Consider the following 21,254-nt stretch of genomic DNA (forward strand, 5'->3'; position numbering starts at 1 on the left):
AGAAAAGATGCACCATTGATAAAGTCTAGGAACAAATCTGGAAGAAAATGCTGACCTCAACCAGCACATGAGACTTCTGGGTATTCCTGCCTGCCCCCACAATACCAGCAAAGCAAAATGCTGATGTCTCAAAAGCTCAGGTGGAGATGCGACAGGTATCCCCTAAGCCACACTGTCCACCCAAGCCATACCTCGTCGCTTGAGCTTGGAGGGGGGTGTTACAGAGAGAGCATGTATGTATGTATGAATGAAAGAGAAAGAGAGCATATCTACACACACACACACACACACACACACACGGGTGAGCAACCTGTGGCCCTCCAGAAGTTATGGGACTCCCAACTCCCATCAGCACCAGCCACTATGTTCCATGGTAAGGGACAATGAGAGTCGATATAAAGGGACTCTGCCTAACTTTCAATTCACTTGGAGGCTTCCCAGTGTTTACTCAGACAAGCTCAAGGATTGCATAACTCTCTTGTTCCCAAGTCTCGGGAGCTCTGCTGAGCTGTGGACTAATAGCTATGGGAGTGCAGTTTTCTGGAACCTGAAACATCAGCCTCAGGGTTTTATTGTGATTAGTATCCAAAACATGGCCAAAAATCAGAGAAACACTTAAGATTTCCATGCAATTAGATTAGCTGTTTTAAGAAAGCTTCTCCCACCACAAAAGTCATACAAGTTCAGCTCAGCTCAATTTTCTAGGCCGTTTTATTCCAATGCCATTAAGGATGCTGACAGTCAGATGCTAAGTACAAAACGTGAGATGCAGAGAATTAGGGTGAAAGTTCACCATTTCTACATTAAGCAAGCTACTGGATGGTGACTGAAAAGTGCTGATTGCAATGTGGGGTCTTGCTTGTCATCAGAGATGGGAAATTCTTTCAGCAAGGCTGAAACTTCATTTAAACCATGGTCACCTTTGAAACAACAATCCCACAACTCACTTTATGTTTTTTCAATTTTTCATTTCATGTTTCATGAATTTTACACATTCAAAGGATGAACCAGAGGTAGATGCAAGCTAGAAGTATACACGGTTCTTAACATGATCAGAATTTTCTTGACTCAACTATCAAAAACCCCTAGCATGACATTCATAACTGAGAAATGGTTCCAGGAAGCAATCTGGGATTCCTTGTACATGAAGTCAGGAGAGTGTATCTCAGGGTAACAGACCTGAGGTAGGTAACGATGAATCATGATTTGTGAAGAGCCTGGTTTCAACTCCTAAAGCACATTTGGCATGATGGCTGAGTATGCCTCCCCGGGGCTTGAAGTGCTAAGAAACTTTCCCATAATGCCTGTTCACCATGCAGTCCCTCCAGGGCCAAACAAGCTGGTTCATTCAATCAGGCACACTTCCCTGCCAGGCCAGAGAGGGCAAACACACTATTCGACACCCATGATCAAAGGCAAGTTCTGAACCTGGTGGTCCAAACAGTTCCCTGCCTCCGGGCAGACAAGAACAAAAGGGAGAAGGGAAGGGGGGACCCAGACCACTTGAAAGGCCTTGGCACTCACTTTGTCTCTCCAAGTTCAGCTATGCAGCGGATGCGGGCGCCCGGAGCAAAAGGCATGTGGCCAAGGTCCTTTGTCTCCATGAAGGAGGGAGGTTTGTTCAGCAAAAGGGCAGTAAATATTTTCCCATGTTGCCAAGGAAACTTTGGGAATAATGTTGTGTAAACATTCCAGAGTGTGTCTAAAATAATGAAGGCCGGCCAGCAAGAGTGCCTTTTAGGGAATCCCCCTCTGCTCAACAGGCACAGGCAAGGAAATCAAAACAGCAGGCTGGAGAGGGAAACGCCTACAGGGCAAAGAAGGATGAGGGATGGCCTTACAGGGGAGGAGGCGGAGGTTGAATGCACCTTCTCTCTCTAATGCTGCTGTCTAAGCACTCCCGGAAGGAGATGCAGGCTGCCTTCTCTATGCAGAATAACGTAGTGTTAGATGCAACTGGTTCAGAGGACTTCAGGTTGAAGGTGGGAATATTATTTTGAATGCTGCCTCAAACTCCCACAATAACTAGTACAGTCAAACCTCAGTTGTCGAACGCAATCCGTTCTGGAAGCCTACTCGGCTTCCGAAATGTTCAAAAACCAAGGTGCAGCTTCCGATTGGCTGCAAGAGCTTCCTGCACTCAAGCGGAAGCCACGCTGGATGTTTCAGCTTCCAAAAAACGTTTGAAAACCGGAGCCAAAATGTTCCAAAACGGAGGCATTCGGGAGCCAAGGTTTGACTGTACATCAGGACTGTAACCCAGCTCACACTGTGCAGTGCTGCTTTTCTATTTGTGGGGAGCGGTCTTTGTTTGCTTTAACATGGGGAGGAATTTAAACAACATGATCCTCAACGTACCATCTGATATGGCACTGTCCATTCTAACTCCCTATTCTGCCGCATGCATGGATCAGTTCATAATGGCTTAAGTGCACCATCCAAACTGGGACTCGGACTTACACTCATTCCTTACTAAGCTCAATATGTAGTCAATTTTTGTTCTAGGCTACAGCTGATAGAAAGTGGAGAGAGAGCTTAACCGATAGTATTAGTTCATAGGATATTCTGAGACTAACTCAGCGCTGTGAACGCAGCACAGTGCAAGAGCAAAAAGGACTGGAAAGGAGCAAAAGCGCTTTGTGTTTGCTAAGCCATTCTCAGTTATCATTACACTGAGCAGGAATTTGTAGAGAGGTTTCTTGCACTCACATCTATCTCTAGTTCCCCTCCCGCTCTTCGAACCGCGTTCAAAGGGCTTCCCAGCATACCAAGATCCCAGTTTATTTTAGGCAAGCTATTTTCCCTAGCAGGGCTCTGGTTATTCAGTAGCAGCAGTGGGATCCATCTCAAAAGTCTGACCAGGAGTTCGGCGTGAAGTAACAAGCCAGCTGAGATCAGAACCCAAAGACACTGCAGCCAGCAAAGTGATTAAGGAAAGGGCAACTGGAGGTAAGGAAGGCATGTTCAGCAATGGATGTGTGGGTGGCTCTCCTGGTCTGCTGACCAGAAGGGTTTGATTGTATATGGCTTCTTAGCCATTCAAGCTGTGAGCCAGTCAGGATATAGGATATCAGGAAAATGGCAGAGAGTTTGGTATAGGACTGGTCCATGGGCTCTGGTAAACTAACACACTTCTTAATAGATTTTTTTGGAGGGGAGGCAAGTAAGGGGAGGGGGGAAATGATGGAAGTGTGTTGTTGTTTTTGTTGTTGTTGATGATGATGATGATGTTATTTTATTTGTACCCCACCCATCTGACTGGGTTGCCCCAGCCTCTCTGGGCAGCTTCCAGAGGATACAAAAACATAATAAAACATTAAAAACATCCCTGTAGAGGGCTGCCTTCAGATGTCTTCTAAAGGTTGTATAGTTACATATCTCCTTGACATCTGATGGGAGGGTGTTCCACAGGGTGGGTACCACTACCGAGAAGGCCCTCTTGGTAAAATTATGCTTTCCGTGGAGAAAGTATATAGGGAGTTTTTCTCCCTCTTTCATAATAGCAGAACCCAGGAGCATCCAGTGAAGCAGAATTGCTGGATTGAAGCTGAATTGCTGTTATTCTTTGCAGATAAGAGTCAGTCCAGGGCAGCAGAAAAGTTTCAAACTGCTCCTTTACCAAAGCCATCCTATCCCAACAAAAGAGGGAACTGTATTGAACATGTGGCCTGCATGGTGTGCTCGCTCACATATATACCAATACAGTGGTACCTCGCAAGACGAATGCCTCGCAAGACGAAAAACGTGCAAGACGAAAGAGTTTTCCGTTTTTTGAGTCGTTCCGCAAGACGAATTTTCCTATGGGCTTGCTTCGCAAGACGAAACGTCTTGCGAGTTTGTTTCCTTTTTCTTAAAGCCGCTAAGCCGTTAATAGCCGCTAAGCCGCTAATAGCTGTGCTTCGCAAGACGAAGAGACTCGCGGAACGGATTAATTTCGTCTTGCGAGGCACCACTGTACAGCCTCATGGTGGCCATGAAGTTACAGGGCAAGAGAGTACTGAGGATAGCACCAAACTCAAAATCAGAAGAGGGAGGAGGCAAGCTCGATACAGGTAGTAAAAAGTAGCAGTTTGTTTAGTATGAATGTCCAATGCACTTCAACCAGGGATCATCCTCAAGGCAAATAATTTTCCTATCTTGTTCTGGAAAAAATAGAAAGCATGCGCAATAATATGCTTTGAATACTCTTGGTGGGCTCCTTTATTGTACTAGATACAGATGTTGCTAGGCTCCAGCTCCCATCAGCCCCAGCCAGCATGGCCAATGGTCAGGAATAATGGAAGCTGTAGTCCAATGGCATCTGGAGGGTCACAGGTTGGCCAGTCCTGCAGTAGCTGAAGACCCAAGAAGACCCTTTACCACACAGTGGTATTTTATTAATCCAGCCGAGAGATACCTTAGTACAAACACATTAAGCACTCTTCATGACACAAACTGCTATTTTATCTCATATGCTTGCCTCCCAACTCTTCCTCCACTCTTATGAAGTCATGGGCCACTCCTCACAAGGCAGCCTGAGCACGAATGTTGAAGCTCCCAGGTGTGCCCAAATTCACAGCTCTCACCACCAACTTCAAACCACTTAGACTGAGGAGTGAAATCAAGAGTGCATTGAAAAGGAGAAAACATTCGGTTCAAGGATACACAGAAGAGATCACAGGCCAAATCTGCGGCAGATGGTCAAGGCTAGAGAAGCTGAGATGCTTCTGGCTCTCATAGGAAGCAAATCTGCCTCAGCCAGCTGGCCATAGAGTCTGTATCTGAGGAAAAGGCAATCTTTTTACTTTGGTTTATAGCAACAAATCTCAAATTGTGAGAAAGGCTTCTCAAAGGAGTGTGGACAGTTGCCAGAGGCGCCAATTGTTTATCTGTCTTATATTCTTTTTATAGTGACGAGCTTTAGCAATATTGTAAGCAAAATTATGTACATTCTACCATCTGTTGCAAGAGCAGGAATCACTCTAAGTGAAGAATTCAAATTCACAGGAATCACAGCTTTTCTTTTTTTAAGTTTCTAGCCCTTCAGCCTGGTGAGATCACACAGGCATGGAAGAAGGGAATGGGAATCTGATAAGGTTTTCCAATTGATGGAGCTTCAGTCTCCCACATTTATTTATTTAACAGGATTTCTACACTGCTTAATTGCAAAAACCTCTTAGCAGTTTACATAGCTCTTTGCCTCTTCCCATGAACAGTTTATCCAATCCACTGTTCTGAGACATATAGGTTCTTTTTTCAGATAATTATTTTCTCATTGAAACCACCCTGTGCAAACATAACACTTAACCATAGTTCATTGCCTGTTAACCCCGGCAAAGATTCCTGATGATAGTGAAATCTCCTACCAAGCCAAGTCCTGCTCAAAGAGATCATTTAGATGGAGGGACCACTAAGGCCATCTTGTCACTTTGCAACCAAGAGGCTGTAAAGTTGAGGGAACTACCTTAATCACGGTTTGATCAGTGCAGATGTAATACAATGTCTAGCCCTGGTTTGCAAAATATATAATACAGATGCATGTACTTTTTTACTCTCTGCGATAAATGTATACTAGTCATAGAATTTTGGCTGTAATAAAATGGGAATAATCTCTATTATTATTTTCTAAGTGCCAGAGAGTACACAATCCTGCCTAAAACATAAAGCTCACAGGTTGATAACATTTCCTTCATTTGTCCAACCACCTAGTGATGTGAGTTGCTAGAGAAATGGGTAACCCATGGGTCACAGTAGAGCTGGGATTTGTCCTGCTTAGTGTACTATCCACATATTCTCAAGCATATTCACATCCTGAAGGGATACCTTCAAAAGCAGCTGCCAAGATCCCCAAGATGCTCAGTTCCTATTTTTCATGCTTGTGTGATGCAGAATGCGTATTACACCAAAACCTGGTGGCAACTCAAATGTTGCACTTTAAAATCCCCAAACTGCTTAGGGCCTATCTCCTTGTGGCTATGCCTCTTTACACTCCTGGATCATCGGGGAGAACCTTGATCTGCAGGTTTCATATATTCGCTTTCATAGATTCACTTGCTGGCTGTGCAGAACAAGGGCCTCTGAAGTTGTGACACCACATCTCTGGAACTCTCCCACTCATGAGCTTTGCCTTCCTCAATCCTCAATTGCCCTTCCTTCAATCAATCAATAGCTAGCGAAGTCTTTTTGAGGAAGGCATGTGGAGAGGAGACAATATGCTATTTTAAATATGCTGCATTCAGGGGGACTTCCGGGTTGGCGCCATCGCCGAATGGCGGACTCCCTCCGAGCTCCGGAGGGAGTCGGCTCGGCAGGGGCTGGGTCCGACCGCGCCGGCGACGCGGGGACCCTTAAAAACCACGGGCACGGGGCCCGTGGACATGGGGACTCGGCTGGTACCGTCAGCGCCCTCCCGACTCGTGAAGGAGCCTTTTTAAAGGCTACGGATCGGGTGCCTGGGAGTGGCGTGGTACTTTGAGTCTATCGCTTCCCCTGCCGAGTGCAGCCGCATGCCATTCGTCGGAGAGCGCTGGCTTCTTCCATTTGAAATTCGGACATTTAACAAAAACCCGTGAGTAATTGGGTAACCGGGTACAAAAGGAGGAAAAAAAAAAAGGAATTTTTTTTTTTCGGATTCGGCACGAGCGGGGGGGATCTAAAAAGGAAGTCAGTCCCCTCCCTGATTGTAAACATGCTAAAACAAGGACTGAGAAACCAAGATCAGTTCAGAAGTTTATTGCTGACTAAAAATACCAAATTCCACGATGGAATCATTACAAGAATTGTGCTGGAGGAGAGTCGAGGGTGAGAGGGAAAAGGCAACCCCCCCCCGGGAACCGGGGCGATTCAGAGAACCTGGCGGAGAGAGATGGAGAGTTTGACAGCTGTCAAAGTAGCTGTCAAATCTTGAGAATATAAAGAGGACTTTGCTACAAGTATTTTGCTGGTTAATTTTGATACAATTGGATATAAATATGGATACAAAATGTCGGGTGGAAAAAGAAACAACAATTTGACTTTTGGATGAGAGGACACAAAGTTATTGCAATCCCTCTAGAGGGGCTTTGGGACATTACAAGCGGCGTATATGGAAAACTACTCTGGGATGTGTACTACTGGTCTTAGCTCCTGGGAAAGTAGCAAAACTGAAATATTTGTTTTGTCTACAGAGGTGACAACACAATAGAATTTTTCTATTTAAGTAAGCTCCTGAATAACAAACCTCTGTAGAGATACTAGATTTCAGAATAAGAATGGTTTTGCAGCTGAACAAGACAGAAACCTGAGAAAGTAAGAAACAAAAGAGTAAAGGACCAACTACGCCACGGCAAGAACAATGGGAGGAGTAACAATGATCAAGGGAAATTAAAGGCCTCGATTAGACTGGACTTTTGAAATTAAACATTATCAAAACAAGTAAATTTAAAGAAAACCGGCAAGATGAATTGAGAAAGTTTGGCTGTGGACTTGAGACCTCCAGGCCGACAACATACAGACTGATGGACATAGGGAATCTAAACCGGGGAAGGGAGGGGGAATTCTAGAATCCAAAGGCTATGTAATCAACTTTTGGAACCTTCTTCTATTTTCTATCTTTTAAATTTTTTTTTTTATATATATAACTTTGGTATTTTGATTTAACAAGTTTTGGAAAAAAAAAGAAAAGGGGGAATTCGTGGAAGGAAACGGGGTAGATTTTGGGGAAAAAAATCTTTGTTCTATTTTGTTAAAGGTGAGGAGTGATGTTAAGATTGTAATTTAAATTGGCTATTAGGCATAACATATTAGGTTAAATTGGGAATGAGAACTTGTGGAACCAACGTAGGGAAAGGGGAATACAGTCGGGAGGGGAAGGAGGGAGTCCCAGAAAGAAGGTTATGAAAATAAGGGTTTAAAATTGGTCTCTTTTCTTTCTTTTTTTTCTTTATCTTTTCTATCTTCTTTATTCTGTTATTATTGGAAATTTTAATAAATATGATTAAAAAAATAAATAAATATGCTGCATTCATAAAATTTTATTGAACTTGTTATTATTGCTGATTTAGACACCAGTTGTTCAGTTTCCTACTTTCAGAAAAATGGAGGAAGGAAATATACCAAATAAAGTATATCAAGAAACATCATTTAGCCACCAAACTGCTCTTCCCACTGTGCCCTAAGCTTGGCCGTTGGTGCTGCAGATCTTCACTCACCTGCATGGTAGGCCACAGATCCCCTGCTCCAGCCAGGATGCCGGTTTTTTGGGTAGTCCTGGAACAAGAGAGAAACAGAGCAGAGCAAATCATGCAGCATTACAATTTTATCACTGAAGGTTCTTTCAGCAGAAAAATGGCAAGCTGTCAATACTGTATTTTAAAACGGGTTTCCACTTGAAAGGTGCTTGATTCCTGCCTCCCTCCCACCGCAGCTGCACAGTTCATAGAATCATAGAATTGGAAGGGACCGCGAGGGTCATCTAGTCCAACCCCCTGCAATGCAGGACCCTTTTGCCCAATGTGGGGCTTGAACCCACAACCTTGAGATTAAGAGTCTCATGCTCTACCAAGTGAGCTATTCCAGCTTCAACATCTTGTTTACTCTCTTCAGCACCAAGATGTGTTCACTGAGACAGGGGTCCATGCTGAGTCAAGATTCCCCAGAGCATTACCTCAGTACCTCAGAGGGGCACATCCCAATGCTCTGGGAAACCTTGACTCAGCATGGACAGGGATTAGACCCACAAAGCTTTACGGCCACAAAACTGAGGAGGAAGAAAAGCCCTTACTGGAGTAGCCAAAACTCACAGGGCTCCAGCCTGCAGGGCATTCATTAGGGTGACTCAGCAGCACTTTATGGAGTTCCCTGAGCTCAACAACCAGGTACTGCCTCTCTCACTAGGCTGGAAGGGACAAGAAAAAGACTAAGAAAGGGTTCAAAGAGTCTAAGGGAAAGATGCTGCAAGATCTTCGAATCTAACCACACCATGCCCTTTAATTTAACAAGTATTAGCATTCATTTAACGTGGTTTCTTATCACACTAGAAAGCTTCAGTTGGTACAAAACAAGAGCACTGCAGATATTTCCCTTCAAAGCCCTCATTGACCTGGGACCCACCTGAGTAATTTTACCAAAAGCAGACGACAGCAGACCAACATGCCTTAATTTTATGCCTTTCGTAAGAAATGTATACTTTCTTGTGTGCTCTGCAATTTCAAATGCTAATCTTAGACCTAGCATGTCTTAAGCAGCTCCAGCTCTACAGGAATTAAGGCAGGTAAGGCAAGAGTTATGCCACATCTGCAATAGCTGTGCTTGCAGCTCCAGTCAAAAAAGCATCTCTTAAAAAGATGGGAAGCACAAATACACATCATTACATGTGTGTTTTAAAACACAACAGTGTTGGTTAAATGTTGAAACACCTTAACTTTTTAACAGAAACTGCCACACTGTGTGCCAGTGTGCCAAGAGAAATAAACATATCCTTGGAGCTCATAAAATCCAGGAAAGCTGCTGCTGCTGCCGCTGCCCATTGTGTCTTTGTGTGATTTACTGCTCTGGTCTTCCCACCGCCACTGTAGGCAGATCCTCCCCCATCTGTACCATCTGATGCCCAAAGTGGCAGAATTACCTACGATCAGTGAGCCATGCAGAAATGTATGCATTGGGCTCATCTAAGGCAGGTAATTCTTACTATTTCATGCGCTAAATGCAAAATCTTTCTGGTGAAAATCTGAGGTGCTTCCAATTTTAATTCAGGAAAAAAGAAAGTGCTTTAGCTAACAGAAGTTTGGAAACACTTGTATAAGAAAATGAGTCCTGCACATTACTTTTTAGCCATCACACCCTATTGGTTGAGACTCATAGACTTGACATGGTAGTCCCTGGGTTCCAGCTGATCTGGAAACAAGTCTCCTACAAAACAGCTTCTGGTGGTCACACAAACACACCCACACCAGATGTAGAATCAATAGATTGTTTAGGGGATAAGTTGTCCTCCTGTAGGGACAGGAACTCAAGGGAGGGTGAAAGGAAGTTGATCCAGTTATTTTTTCTTTTCTTTTTCTTTTTGGATCTTGTATGGCTGCTGGGATTTGCTTGCTCGCTGTAGCAAGATGAGGAAGGAATGGAATGGTGTGGCCTTGAAGGCCAACCCAGCCACGTGAATCCAGACCATGTGTTGAGGCAAACAACAGAACCAGATGGCCACATCAGACAGGAAAGGAAGAGGGACAGACGCCAAACCAGCCCCAAAGAACAATCCTGCCTGCTTCTAATTTGTTATCTGGAATTCAGCAATAAGAGAGTCTGGCTCAGAAAAATCTTTGTAGCAGAAGCTGTGCAGGAGAAAGAAGCATGAAAAGACAGAGAACCCCAAGGCTGGGAGGAACCAAGTAATGATCTAGACCCTTGGGGTTCTCCAAAGTAGTTGTCCCATGGCAACACACAAAACTGCCAGGAGCACCACAAGCACTTGTTTGATATCATGTGGCTTTTTGCACTGAGGAATGTCCTTAAAAGGAGGAGGCTAGCTTAGAGATCTAACTCTTCCCTCATTGATGCAAAGATGAGTTTGCAGGAAAATGCCACCATACCTGTACAATATGACCATGACACCAAGACTGTGTGAAATGGCTTCTATGTGGCAGCTGGAACATGTAGAGCGCCTCACCACACCATATTGCATGCATAATTTCTATCAGCCGAGGTGTGTCATTCCACCTCACAAAGAAGCCTCAAACAGACCAAGTTAAAGCCAGCGTTCAAGTGCACCCAGTGAGGTATCTGCTGCAGTTTTTTTCTAACTTCCAATCATTCTTTGTTTTGCAAAAGACACCAGGCACTGCAGAGCTCTTTCCTGGGACTATGTTAGAACTAATAATTTTTCTAGTTCCAGCCTGGTGTCATACTGTAACCTCATTCACATAAGACTATGTGCAAGTGGAAATTTTCCACTGAACATGCAAGTAATCATGCATGCTACACCATTCTTAGGCAGTCCCCAGCCAAATGAGATGGCATCCTGCGCAGTGCATTTGGTGGGGCTCCATTAAGCACACAACACAGCACACTCTTTCCCCCACCACAGTTTTACCTTTCGAGCCAAGCCCAGTGCAATGTAGCATTTCTCTCCTGGATCTACGATCTCAACTTCAAAGTAGTGACTCCTGGTACTTAGTGGCTGCCGAGCTTGGGCTAGACCCACGTCAATTATGCTCTTCCCCTTCCCCACGTACTCCAGGAGCTGCAGAGAAAAGGATGACACAATGATCAGCTGTCCAGATCAGACCTGACAGTCCATCAAGCCCAATGTTGTTTTCCAGGAGGATCACAAGCAAGGCATGTTAATACCCATCCACTTGTTAGTTAGCACCCTCCACTCCAATCATTTGCAGATTCTGATGTTGCCTTAAAAAGGGTGGGGGAATGCAGTGAAAATCTGCACTTTTCATTTCTGGGAACAGAAACCACATTTTCACAGCTGATGATAATCATCCTGAATATAGCATCATGTTTCCAAACAATTATCATGGATACATGAAAAGAATAACAAAAGGGGTGTTATTTAGCTAAGATCATTTCACAGAACGGAGAAAGGAATGCAAGTTGGTCGGCAATGGAGAGAGAACTATGAGGAGCACAAGTTACTGGCTGAATGGCTGCATGATAGGTAGCTAGTTGGTGTGCCTTTAAAACATGTACAAGCAGTTAAAGACAAACTAATGTGTGAAACCATGATATGGAAAATCCTATCCCTGCAAATACTGTATATCCACTTCTGTGCATAAGCACCTTAAACATGCAAGACCACTTTTCTTCAGCAAGTTGAAATATATCCAGATGAGGCAGCCTTTTTTCCCTCCTCAAATTTTAAACATGTGAACAACAAATGGATTTTAATTCTACATTGTAGCTGTTTTAATTGTGGTACTTTTTATAAACTGCCCTACTGAAGAGTGGGATATTAGTACAAACAATAAATAAATAAAGTGGGAGTCCAAGACATGCAGTTGACAAACATCCTCATCTTATTTTGCAGTCTCCAGTATTCAAGGTATTTCAGTACTTTAGGAGATCAACATTAAAGAAAAATACTGAAATGTTTTTAATACAGAAAACATACAATTATGTTTATAGCCACAAAGATATTCCATTGTTCATAAATCTGGAAATCCAGCAATACCCCACCCTGAATCTGGCATTACAGGTGGAAAAAAATCAAGGATGGATGGAATCATTTTGAAAACAAAGATATACCATAAGGAAGCAATGCCATGAGCAGCAAAATTGTGAAATTAGATAACATAAGGAAAATAAATCATTATGCATTCCTTATTTTAGCATATTGAGCTAGAGAACTAACATTGTTATTTAACATATACAGATACAGTAAAAGCAAACCATATTTTAATAAACAAGACCTTCTTCTCCCCTCTTTTTCTACCCAAACCTTGTCTGCCAGGTACATTTCAGACTTTCGTACACCAGTTTTCAAAGCAGAGTCTTCTGCACAGGTTTCAAAAGTGCTACAAGTGCTAAAAGGGAATAACTTTTTTCACATATCTTCTCATTTTGCATAATTTATTCTGCATGTGCAGTGAGCGGCAAGGAGGCAAGATGAGCAGTGAAGATCATGCTCAGTTGCCTCCAGTGTTCCTCTACCACTTCAAATTTTAGCAGAGAAGGAAACAAAGAGTTGAACTGAGAAAATATATGGTTGCACTGAATTCCAGGATATCATGCACCCCCTGGTATAATTGACACTGCCAGGTGTTCCATCATCGAGCTAACACTGTTCTAGTAGGAGTTGTATAGCTGTAGTTGCAGCAATGATGTGATCAACAGCTACTGCAAATCTGCATGAAGTATCTTAGTCCCAAGGGCATGGGTGTGCATGCACACAGACACCCCTCATGAAGCACAACCACATATTGAACTAATCTTTCCTGGCTCCTACAGCCCTGTGGAAAAACAGACCATTGACCCTTTCCACTAGCTTTCTGCACTGCTGCCATAGGATTCCAAGAACCATTCATCCATCTAAGCACAAAGCAAACATTTCAAGCAGCTAGAACAGGAAGCAGCTCGACATAAGGAGTGACCTACTCTGACAACGATCTATCCTGGAGGAAGAACAACTCTTAAATGTGATGTTCTTGTGCAAGTTTCAGATGATGTTATTGTTATTAGTAGTTTTATTGAAGGTGGCTTTATGTACAATTTAAATAAAACAATTTAACAATAAAAAGAGATGCCAAACCAGACTGGGGGAGTGAGAATTCAAATGAGAGGGATGGGAAGCACAGGAAATTCAACCTTGGTCTGACTTGGCTATTGATACTGAACTAATGTTCTTGTTCTACATTTCCCTTCCAGATGGTACATATTACTGAGTGATTGGGAAAGTGCCTCTTATGGATGCATCTTGTCTGGATTAAATACAAGCATCTAGCTTATTCCTTCATCTATAGATGACTACTCTTAACTGCTGGTGCTGACTTCTCTTCAAGCCAGTGGACAATTTTAGGGTGCTATTCAGCTTTCTGGGCAAGTGACTAGCACTGCACATATGAACTGCATTTAGGGACCATGTTTAGCTCCATGTCCCAATAATATAGCTAGTATACTGGTGGTGAAGTTTTTAGTACAATAGTCATTCTTATGCATACATCTCCCTATAGAAGGGGGTATGCGGGTGGTGCTGTGGGTTAAACCACAGAGCCTAGGACTTGCAGATCAGAAGGTCGGCGATTCGAATCCCCGCAATGGGGTGAGCTCCCGTTGCTTGGTCCCTGCTCCTGCCAACCTAGCAGTTCGAAAGCACGTCAAAGTGCAAGCAGATAAATAGGTACCGCTCTGGCAGGAAGGTAAACGGCATTTCTGTGCACTGCTCTGGTTCGCCAGAAGTGGCTTAGTCATGCTGGCCACATGACCCGGAAGCTGTACGCCGACTCCCTCAGCCAATAAAACAAGATGAGCACTGCAACCCCAAAGTCGGCCACAACTGGACCTAATGGTCAGGGGTCCCTTTACCTTTACCCTATAGAACAGAGGTAGCCAATGTGGTGTCCTCAAGATGTTGTTAGACTCCAAACATCCCTGACTATCGGCTAAGTCTTTAGGGTTGTCCTAAAAACCACGTTTCAGTTCTGGATCTAGGCATGTAATGCAAATAAAGGCGAACTTATTTTCTGCCCTTTAAATTATACTTCAAAATCTGCCCCAGTGGCAGGCCACCTTACCATTCCACAATGGGCCAGCCCCAAATCAATCAATGAGAAAGTACATGGGACCATCGGTCTGCTGAAACTAAGCAGGTCTGGTCTCGAGAACCATATGTATGTCACTTTAAGTTCCTTGGCAAGATGAAAAGGCGGGATATAAATTTAAAAAAATAAGAAAGATGACCAACTAGGGCAGGAACAGGCATATATCCAGGAGCCCCTTTGGCAAAAGAGCAGACAAACAGGGTAAATATGCAAGGTGTGTTTACACCTAGCCCTGATGAATCACTTGCCAGGGCTGTCTTTAGAAAGCACTTTAATCCCCTTTTAATGGCAGGCCTTTTAAGAACTCCATTCAGTCATCAAAAGTACAGAAGGCCTGAAACAGGAACAGGCTTGGGCCAGGCAGCCCCACCCCACCTGATCTTCATGGCCCCAAGCTTCTATTTTGTGCTGCCCTGCCACCCTAGCGCTGTGCTGAAATATGTCATCCAGTTTCTCAAAGGTTTTCTTCCCTTGCAAAAGAGGTTTCAGCTTTTTTCTGCCTCATTCTCAGGACACTTCAGAATTTCTTTAGGATTTTGGTGGGAGTGCAGTCTTAAGCTTATTGTTGTGAGGTGGCCAAGACTGGGGTGGGGTTATTTCTTCCCAGTAAACAATTATCCAGCACTCTGTAGCCCCCCTGACTGGCTGCACTTTCTCTCATCTGAAAAAGCCCTGGGCAGGCAGGAGTTACCTGATGAGGGCTTTCCCTGGGCCTTAACTGAAGCACAGGAATTCGAGAAGCTTGCCAGGTGCGGAATACGGTAGAGATGATTTGTAGAATGAAATAAATGGCACAGATGAAAACCTGTTGTACACCTCATGTTTGGCTGTTTCTGGGTTTAGATAACAAATGGAGTACCGCAATGCTCTCTACATGAGGTGTCCCTTGAAGACACCTTATACTCTGGAAGCTGCAGCTACAGCAGAATGTGGCTTAGCAGCTGCTGAGCAGAGCAGCTTAAAATGCTGCAAACTACTGAGCCCTTTCAAGGTGTTGGCCTTCATGTTTAAAGTTCTAAACTGCATGTGGCCCAAGTACTTAAAGAGGAGCCTCTTCCAGTACTAGCTATCCTGTCCCTTCAGATCTGCGATGGAGGCCCTGTTCATGGTACAGCTAGTAGGCACAGGACAGAGTCTTCTTTGTGGTGGCCTCTGAGTTGTGGAACTCCCTCCCATAAAAGTCCATCTCCCACTCAACCTGTCACTAATCAAACATATTTTTGAGACACACCTTTGTAGCAGGGGATTGTTATCAATCTGATATCCATTACCTGCTGTAGGTATCCAAGAATTTTTAGTGATATATTACTGTTATTGTTGTTTAAAGTTGTTCTGATTTATTATAATGATTGTGTTTGTATTTTATTGTATGCCATCCTGGGCTCCTTTCAGAAGGGCGGGCAGGATACAAATAACAACAATCCTACTGGTACTGTTGATACAGTCACTGTGCATATGTTTCTGGAAGCGGGAAGGAAAAATAACCTGGTGTCAAAACACACTATATGAAGCGGACCTGGACAGAGACATGGGCTGATAAGGTGCACTTCTCACAGAAAAACCTATGAAGATGAATGGCGTCTCCACAAATGTGACATGCAAGTATAGACTTTTGAACCTGACACAAGATTAAACATCCTGGGAGTCTGAGTTTTTATCTTTTTTTTTTTTTTTAAGTTTCTAGCCCCTATCATGTTGAAAATAAAACTTTAGACCATATAAAGGCAATGTCTGTTGTCATGAGGTGTGTTTTGAAGAGGTGAAGTGATTCAGCCTCTGTATAGTTTCCCTTCTCTCATTATAACCAGAATGGAAATTGTACCAAATCTGCCAGAAAACTGAGAATTTGCATAGTCTGTTCAGGTCACAGAACTTCACTTTCCTGGCAGGTTTAAGGATTTTTTCCTGAAAAACAGGATTCTAAAAAGGCATCCGGGTGAAGGATTTCATTAATATTTCAAGAAAACATATGAAAGAGCCAGCAAGTTCCCAGCGGCCTGAAGAAGAACAGACTGTTAAGCAACACTGTCATGCCTTTCATAGCAGCACAATAAGCAGAAGTTCACTAGGCAATGTTTTCCAGTCTTCTTTTGCTCATGAAAAGCTGCACCTGTAAATTATTTGTCATGCAGCTGTTAAAGGCACAGATATAAGCTCCCTAGAAAAAAAGGGTGGCAGTTCCACCAAAAACGGCCAGCTGCCACCTTGGTGCAACAGGCCAGCACAAAGCCTGGATGGTGACTGGCCCTTTAGGAAACAGTTTCCATGCTGGCTTTCCTGAAAAGACTAACTGAATGCCTGAGGCTGCTGACTTCTGCCCTCAAGATCTGGTGATGTTGACTTTTACCTCAGGGCTTACTTGCTGGAGACAGAAAACTCAGGCTCATGAAAAGGACTAATGCTTTCTTCAGTCAGAAACACACTGAAGTGGGACGTAATGCAATATACAGGAGAAAATGCTTTTTTTAAAAATCCAGAGGAAATTCCTAGCTGAGAATAGTATTGTTCAATGACCCCACCAAGTACAAATTCAAAAGCTAGTTAACCAAAAAAAAAAGAGAAAAGGGAAAGAAAAAAGAGACAGACTTCTAATACTACAGGAGGGTGACCATAGGAAAATAGATGGCTTCAGGCTACTGCAACTCAGACATCCAAAATTCCAAGACAACCAGTTTTGAAAAAACAGACACACACTCACTTTCAAGAGATGCACAGCAAATCCAGGCCTACCTCCCACTCTGCCAGCGTGCCGAAAACCCACGCCCAGCCTTTGAAGAGTGGGCTTTTAATAAACAAAATATTAAATTGTCCAAAGGAAGAATGCAAGTTATGCATTTTATTTTTCCATCAGGCCAGGGAAAGAGCCAGGAAAGAGAGGGAGTTTATGTGGGTGAATTTGGCACTGCAATTCAAAGGACAGAAAGAGGAAAGAGGTTGTCCTGGAAGGATCCAGCAGTCCTCAACCCGTTTGGCTGGGTCCAAACTCGGGATAAGCAGTTCTGTGCATCTTTTGAAAGTTCAGGGCTTCATCTCAGAGGACTGCTTCACACACTAGAACAATAGGAAAGGAGCGCTTCTGCAAATCCCTTCTGTGGTCTGAAAATGTCTCATCTAAACACCCTTAACTAATTCCAAATCACCATAAGCAATACATGCTTTTGGTGTTGCTCCGCAATCAGGATGGTGTGGGTTTATACATTGCTAAAGCTGCATTGTGGGAAGCTTCCATGGATGGTTTTTGTCTATCCAGGATCAGAGTGGAGAATTCTCCCACAGCCTAGAATGGCTAACAATTCTTCCACCTATGCTCAATTCTCTCCCCCCCACCCACCCATACATTTCTCAGCTAAAAATAAAGTACAATTATCTGAGGGCACATGAGATACCTTCCCCTTAAATCAACAGTGCAAAGGCTATGTAAGTACCAGAATACAGCATTTTGGGGGAGGGTTCTGCAGTCACAAAAAATTAAGCTTACTCAGAAGAAAAGGCAATCATCCATTTTAACCATGAAAAAGGAACCTAAATCTTGAATGGCAGAAGACCCTAGGAGTGAAAACAGCTGCATAAAGTGGGGAAAGGCAAGGGATAATTTTGAAATAAGAGAGGAAATGTAAATGGTTGGCTTCCCTGTTCTTGCAGGGAGCGGGGGGAGCTGTCTGGGCCAGGGAAGGTCCACATCTCAGACTGGGACAGGGGATAGGCATGTAGAAAACAAGGGCTTATGTAAGGCCTCTGTGGGCAATGGCTTCCATTTCAGGCATAGGGTTAAGAATGTGCAAACAACTCTGCTGGATCATACCACAGGTCCACCTAAGTCCAACATTCTTTCTCCCAGCCAAATATCTTTGAGAAGCTCAGACTGGGGCATAATGGAAATATAGTGGCGCTCTGTCTGTTCCTAGTATCCGGTAAGTCGAGGATATACTAGTTCTGAAAATGGGAGGATCCGTTATTAACCACCCCAACCACTTGTGAAGCTACACACAAAAAGGATTTGTTGAGCCATCAGAGGCCTGTCTCTCCTTTAACACTTAGCCCAAAGTTGCACCTCCACCAGACTCACAATTATGAAAAAGAAATTCCACCCAGAGCCCTTCCTGATGGCATTTTACTTCAGACCATAGTTTATAAGGGGAAGCTTCCAGCAGATGAAGGCAACACCATGTTGGCCAAGCAACGAGAGCATCCAAGACAAACAGGTGAACCTCTTAGATAAGCAGATGTAGGCCCCGCTCTTTCTGCTGGTCACATGAGCCGTATGCTCAGCCAAAAACAGCTGAAGGAACTTAAAACTGGTAGCACATTCCAGATTTAGGCAGAGCAGAGTCTACAGGGCAGGCTGAGAAAAATTCGTCCTTAATAAACCCCAAGTTAATTCCAGCAAAGGCCATTTTGTGGTGGGGTAGATGGAAGCAAGGAATCCTGAATAAGACAGGCCCAGCTCCAAGCCAATGCACCATATATTATGGTGTTGCTGAATGAAGAGTCTTTCATAATCAAATTTGCAGAGTTTGGAGTTACACTTAACTGTTTAAAGCCAACTTACCACCCCCATAGTCCTGACCCTCCATATCAAGACCATTGATCTGGGCCATCTGCGCAACAAATGTAAGCTTGTGAGACTTATTCTGCTGAGTCACCTAGGTGAATCCAGTTATTTCTATTCACCTTTGTTAGAAGGAAGCTATTTTTCTCTGTGGCTGCCATCACCTCATAAATGACAAACGTCAAACCTCAATCCTGTGCAAAATGTTTCAAAGAACACACCAAACACAAAAATATTGTACTTCCACCAGACTTCTGAGAATCAGAGGTATTGTTAAAAGAAAAATAAAGAAGTTTCTAGTTCTTATTATTCCAGATTAGAATTTTTAGAGGTATGGGTATGCTAAAGCACCAATGACAGAGGAGAAGAGCACAACTCTTTCTGTGCCTGCTCTCATGAATGGCAACAACTTTCCCCACTGCAATTCCTGGCACAGGTGGTGCTCTGCCAAATAAACTACAACTGTCTAATGCAGTGCACATCCGCAGTCACATGTTTGCTTTAAATATTATATTGCTTAATCTTTTATTCTCTGTGTGTGAACATTTGACATTTTCAATCACAGGATTTTGTTTTTGTTTTTTACTTCCTTGAGTCGGTTTAGCCAACAAAGGTGGAGAAACCAGAATGCTGGTGATATTAGAGTTGTTACACTGAAGGTCAAAGGTCCTGGAGAACCCTGTCAAAAGGCCCAGTGCACATCGGAAATTGTCCTGACACTAGTCTTTCTTCTGGAGACACATTTTATTTTTTAAAAAAGCAACTGAGTAATAACTTTAAAGCAAATGGATCACTGAATTATTTTGTAGTACCAGGCTCCTCAAAAGTAGAAGGATTAGTCTTCCTGATGTGCACAGAAAAGGGCATGTCAGTGAATGTACTCAAAGACCCCAGGGGCTGATATGAAGGAGTTGAAGGATGGACCATTAATTCTTGGGTCAATATACAGTCCAAACAGCAGTAATAACAACAAAAATCCTGGAGGGAGTCTTAGCCAAACTGATGCCAATTCCAACTGTGGTGGTGCTGGGAGGCAGTCTAAACAAAGTAACAGATAGATAATAGTGGAGCCTGACTGACGATAGTGGGACCTGAATGACAATCAGGACAGCTCAAGAGATTAAGGGGGGGGGGGGACAACAATTGGGTAGGAGCACACCACAGTTGGTATTTTGCTACATCTAAGCACCCCAGTCTCAGCAATCTTGCAACTCAAATGACAGGAAGAATTCCAAAGAACTTCCAAATAACTAAGAACACTGATTTAGGATAGCTATGTATCAGCGTCTCATTAGGGCAAGTACTGCAGCATATTGCTGGTCTGAAGCTACACCCAACAGCATTAGATAGCTAGGACAGCTCAGTCAGCAGAGCATGAGACCTTAATCTCAGGGTTGTGGGTTGCAGGGGGTTGGACTAGATGATCCTCGTGTTCCCTTCCAACTCTACAATTCCTTGATTCTCTTTGACTCTCAGGGACCATTATTCCCAAAGACTTGAAACTACAACCCTGTTCTGAGAGCACTGAAAGCAGAGCTCAGAACTGGAGGCAACCATAGCTCACTTGCTTGGGATGAATAGTAGTTATCAAAATGGTAACCGCTATTCTGAAAAAGGAAAATTTGTAGTATGGCAAGAACATCAGAACACCTATATTCATCAAAGCTGTTAGTTTTCTGTTGCAACATAAAATAACAAAACTACTTTAAATAGAAAACCAGAATACCCTCAGCTATTAGAACCCCAGGAATCAGCTGAACTTCAGAGTATCAGGCAATGCTAACACAGTTTTTTAAAAAATTTAATCATTTTTGCAACAACTGCAAAAGACACATACAACAAAAACCATAATAACACTAATAACACAATTTGACAATTCAGATTTGAATAGTGATATACCTAGACAGCATCTTAAAAAGCAGAGACATCACCTTGCCAACAAAGGTCCGTACAGTTAAAGCTATGGTTTTCCCAGTAGTGATGTATGGAAGTGAGAGCTGGACCATAAAGAAGGCTGCAAGAAGATCAAACCTATCCATTCTGAAGGAAATCAGCCCTGAGTGCTCACTGGAAGGACAGATCCTGAAGCTGAGATTCCAATACTTTGGCCACCTCATGAGAAGAGAAGACTCCCTGGAAAAGACCCTGATTTTGGGAAAGATGGAGGGCACAAGGAGAAGGGGACGGCAGAAGACGAGATGGTTGGATAGTGTGCTCGAAGCTACCAGCATGAGTTTGACCAAACTGCGGGAGACAGTGGAAGACAGGAGTGCCTGGCGTGCTCTGGTCCATGGGGTCACGAAGAGTCAGACATGACTAAACAACAACAACATACCTATGACTACACCTTTTTAACAATTTTTCCCCACCTCTCCTCCCCCTACTTCCCACCACTGTCTGCCTTATCGCTTAAATATTCCTTCCAGATTTCTTCATATTTATCTATTCTTAATTTGTGTTGACAAGCAATTTGTTCGTATGTA

General features: G+C 43.4%; 1 protein-coding gene and 1 long non-coding RNA gene across 7 annotated transcripts in view; one reads left to right on the plus strand and one right to left on the minus strand.

Annotated features, from left to right (window-relative positions):
- Positions 1–15,894, plus strand: LOC308468606. Of its 2 annotated transcripts, none has more exons than XR_013981732.1 (2): positions 1–1,982; positions 13,330–15,894. It is a non-coding gene; the product is annotated as an uncharacterized lncRNA (long non-coding RNA). The 2 variants fall into 2 exon arrangements; XR_013981733.1 differs by lacking the exon at positions 1–1,982 and adding an exon at positions 8,233–9,635.
- The window catches only part of SPRYD3 (SPRY domain containing 3), a 49,412-nt gene that overhangs the window by 10,010 nt on the left and 18,148 nt on the right, over positions 1–21,254 (minus strand). For all 5 annotated transcript variants that reach the window (XM_080990187.1, XM_080990186.1, XM_080990185.1 and 2 more), the window contains exons 7-8: positions 11,048–11,197; positions 8,169–8,226 (exon numbers count right to left, since the gene is read on the minus strand). In XM_080990187.1, the coding sequence (XP_080846313.1) occupies positions 8,169–8,226; positions 11,048–11,197 (208 nt within the window). The remainder of the gene's footprint in view (positions 1–8,168; positions 8,227–11,047; positions 11,198–21,254) is intronic.

This window comes from Podarcis pityusensis (assembly GCF_964106645.2).
Source record: "Podarcis pityusensis genome assembly, chromosome: 2".
NCBI lineage: Eukaryota > Metazoa > Chordata > Lepidosauria > Squamata > Lacertidae > Podarcis > Podarcis pityusensis.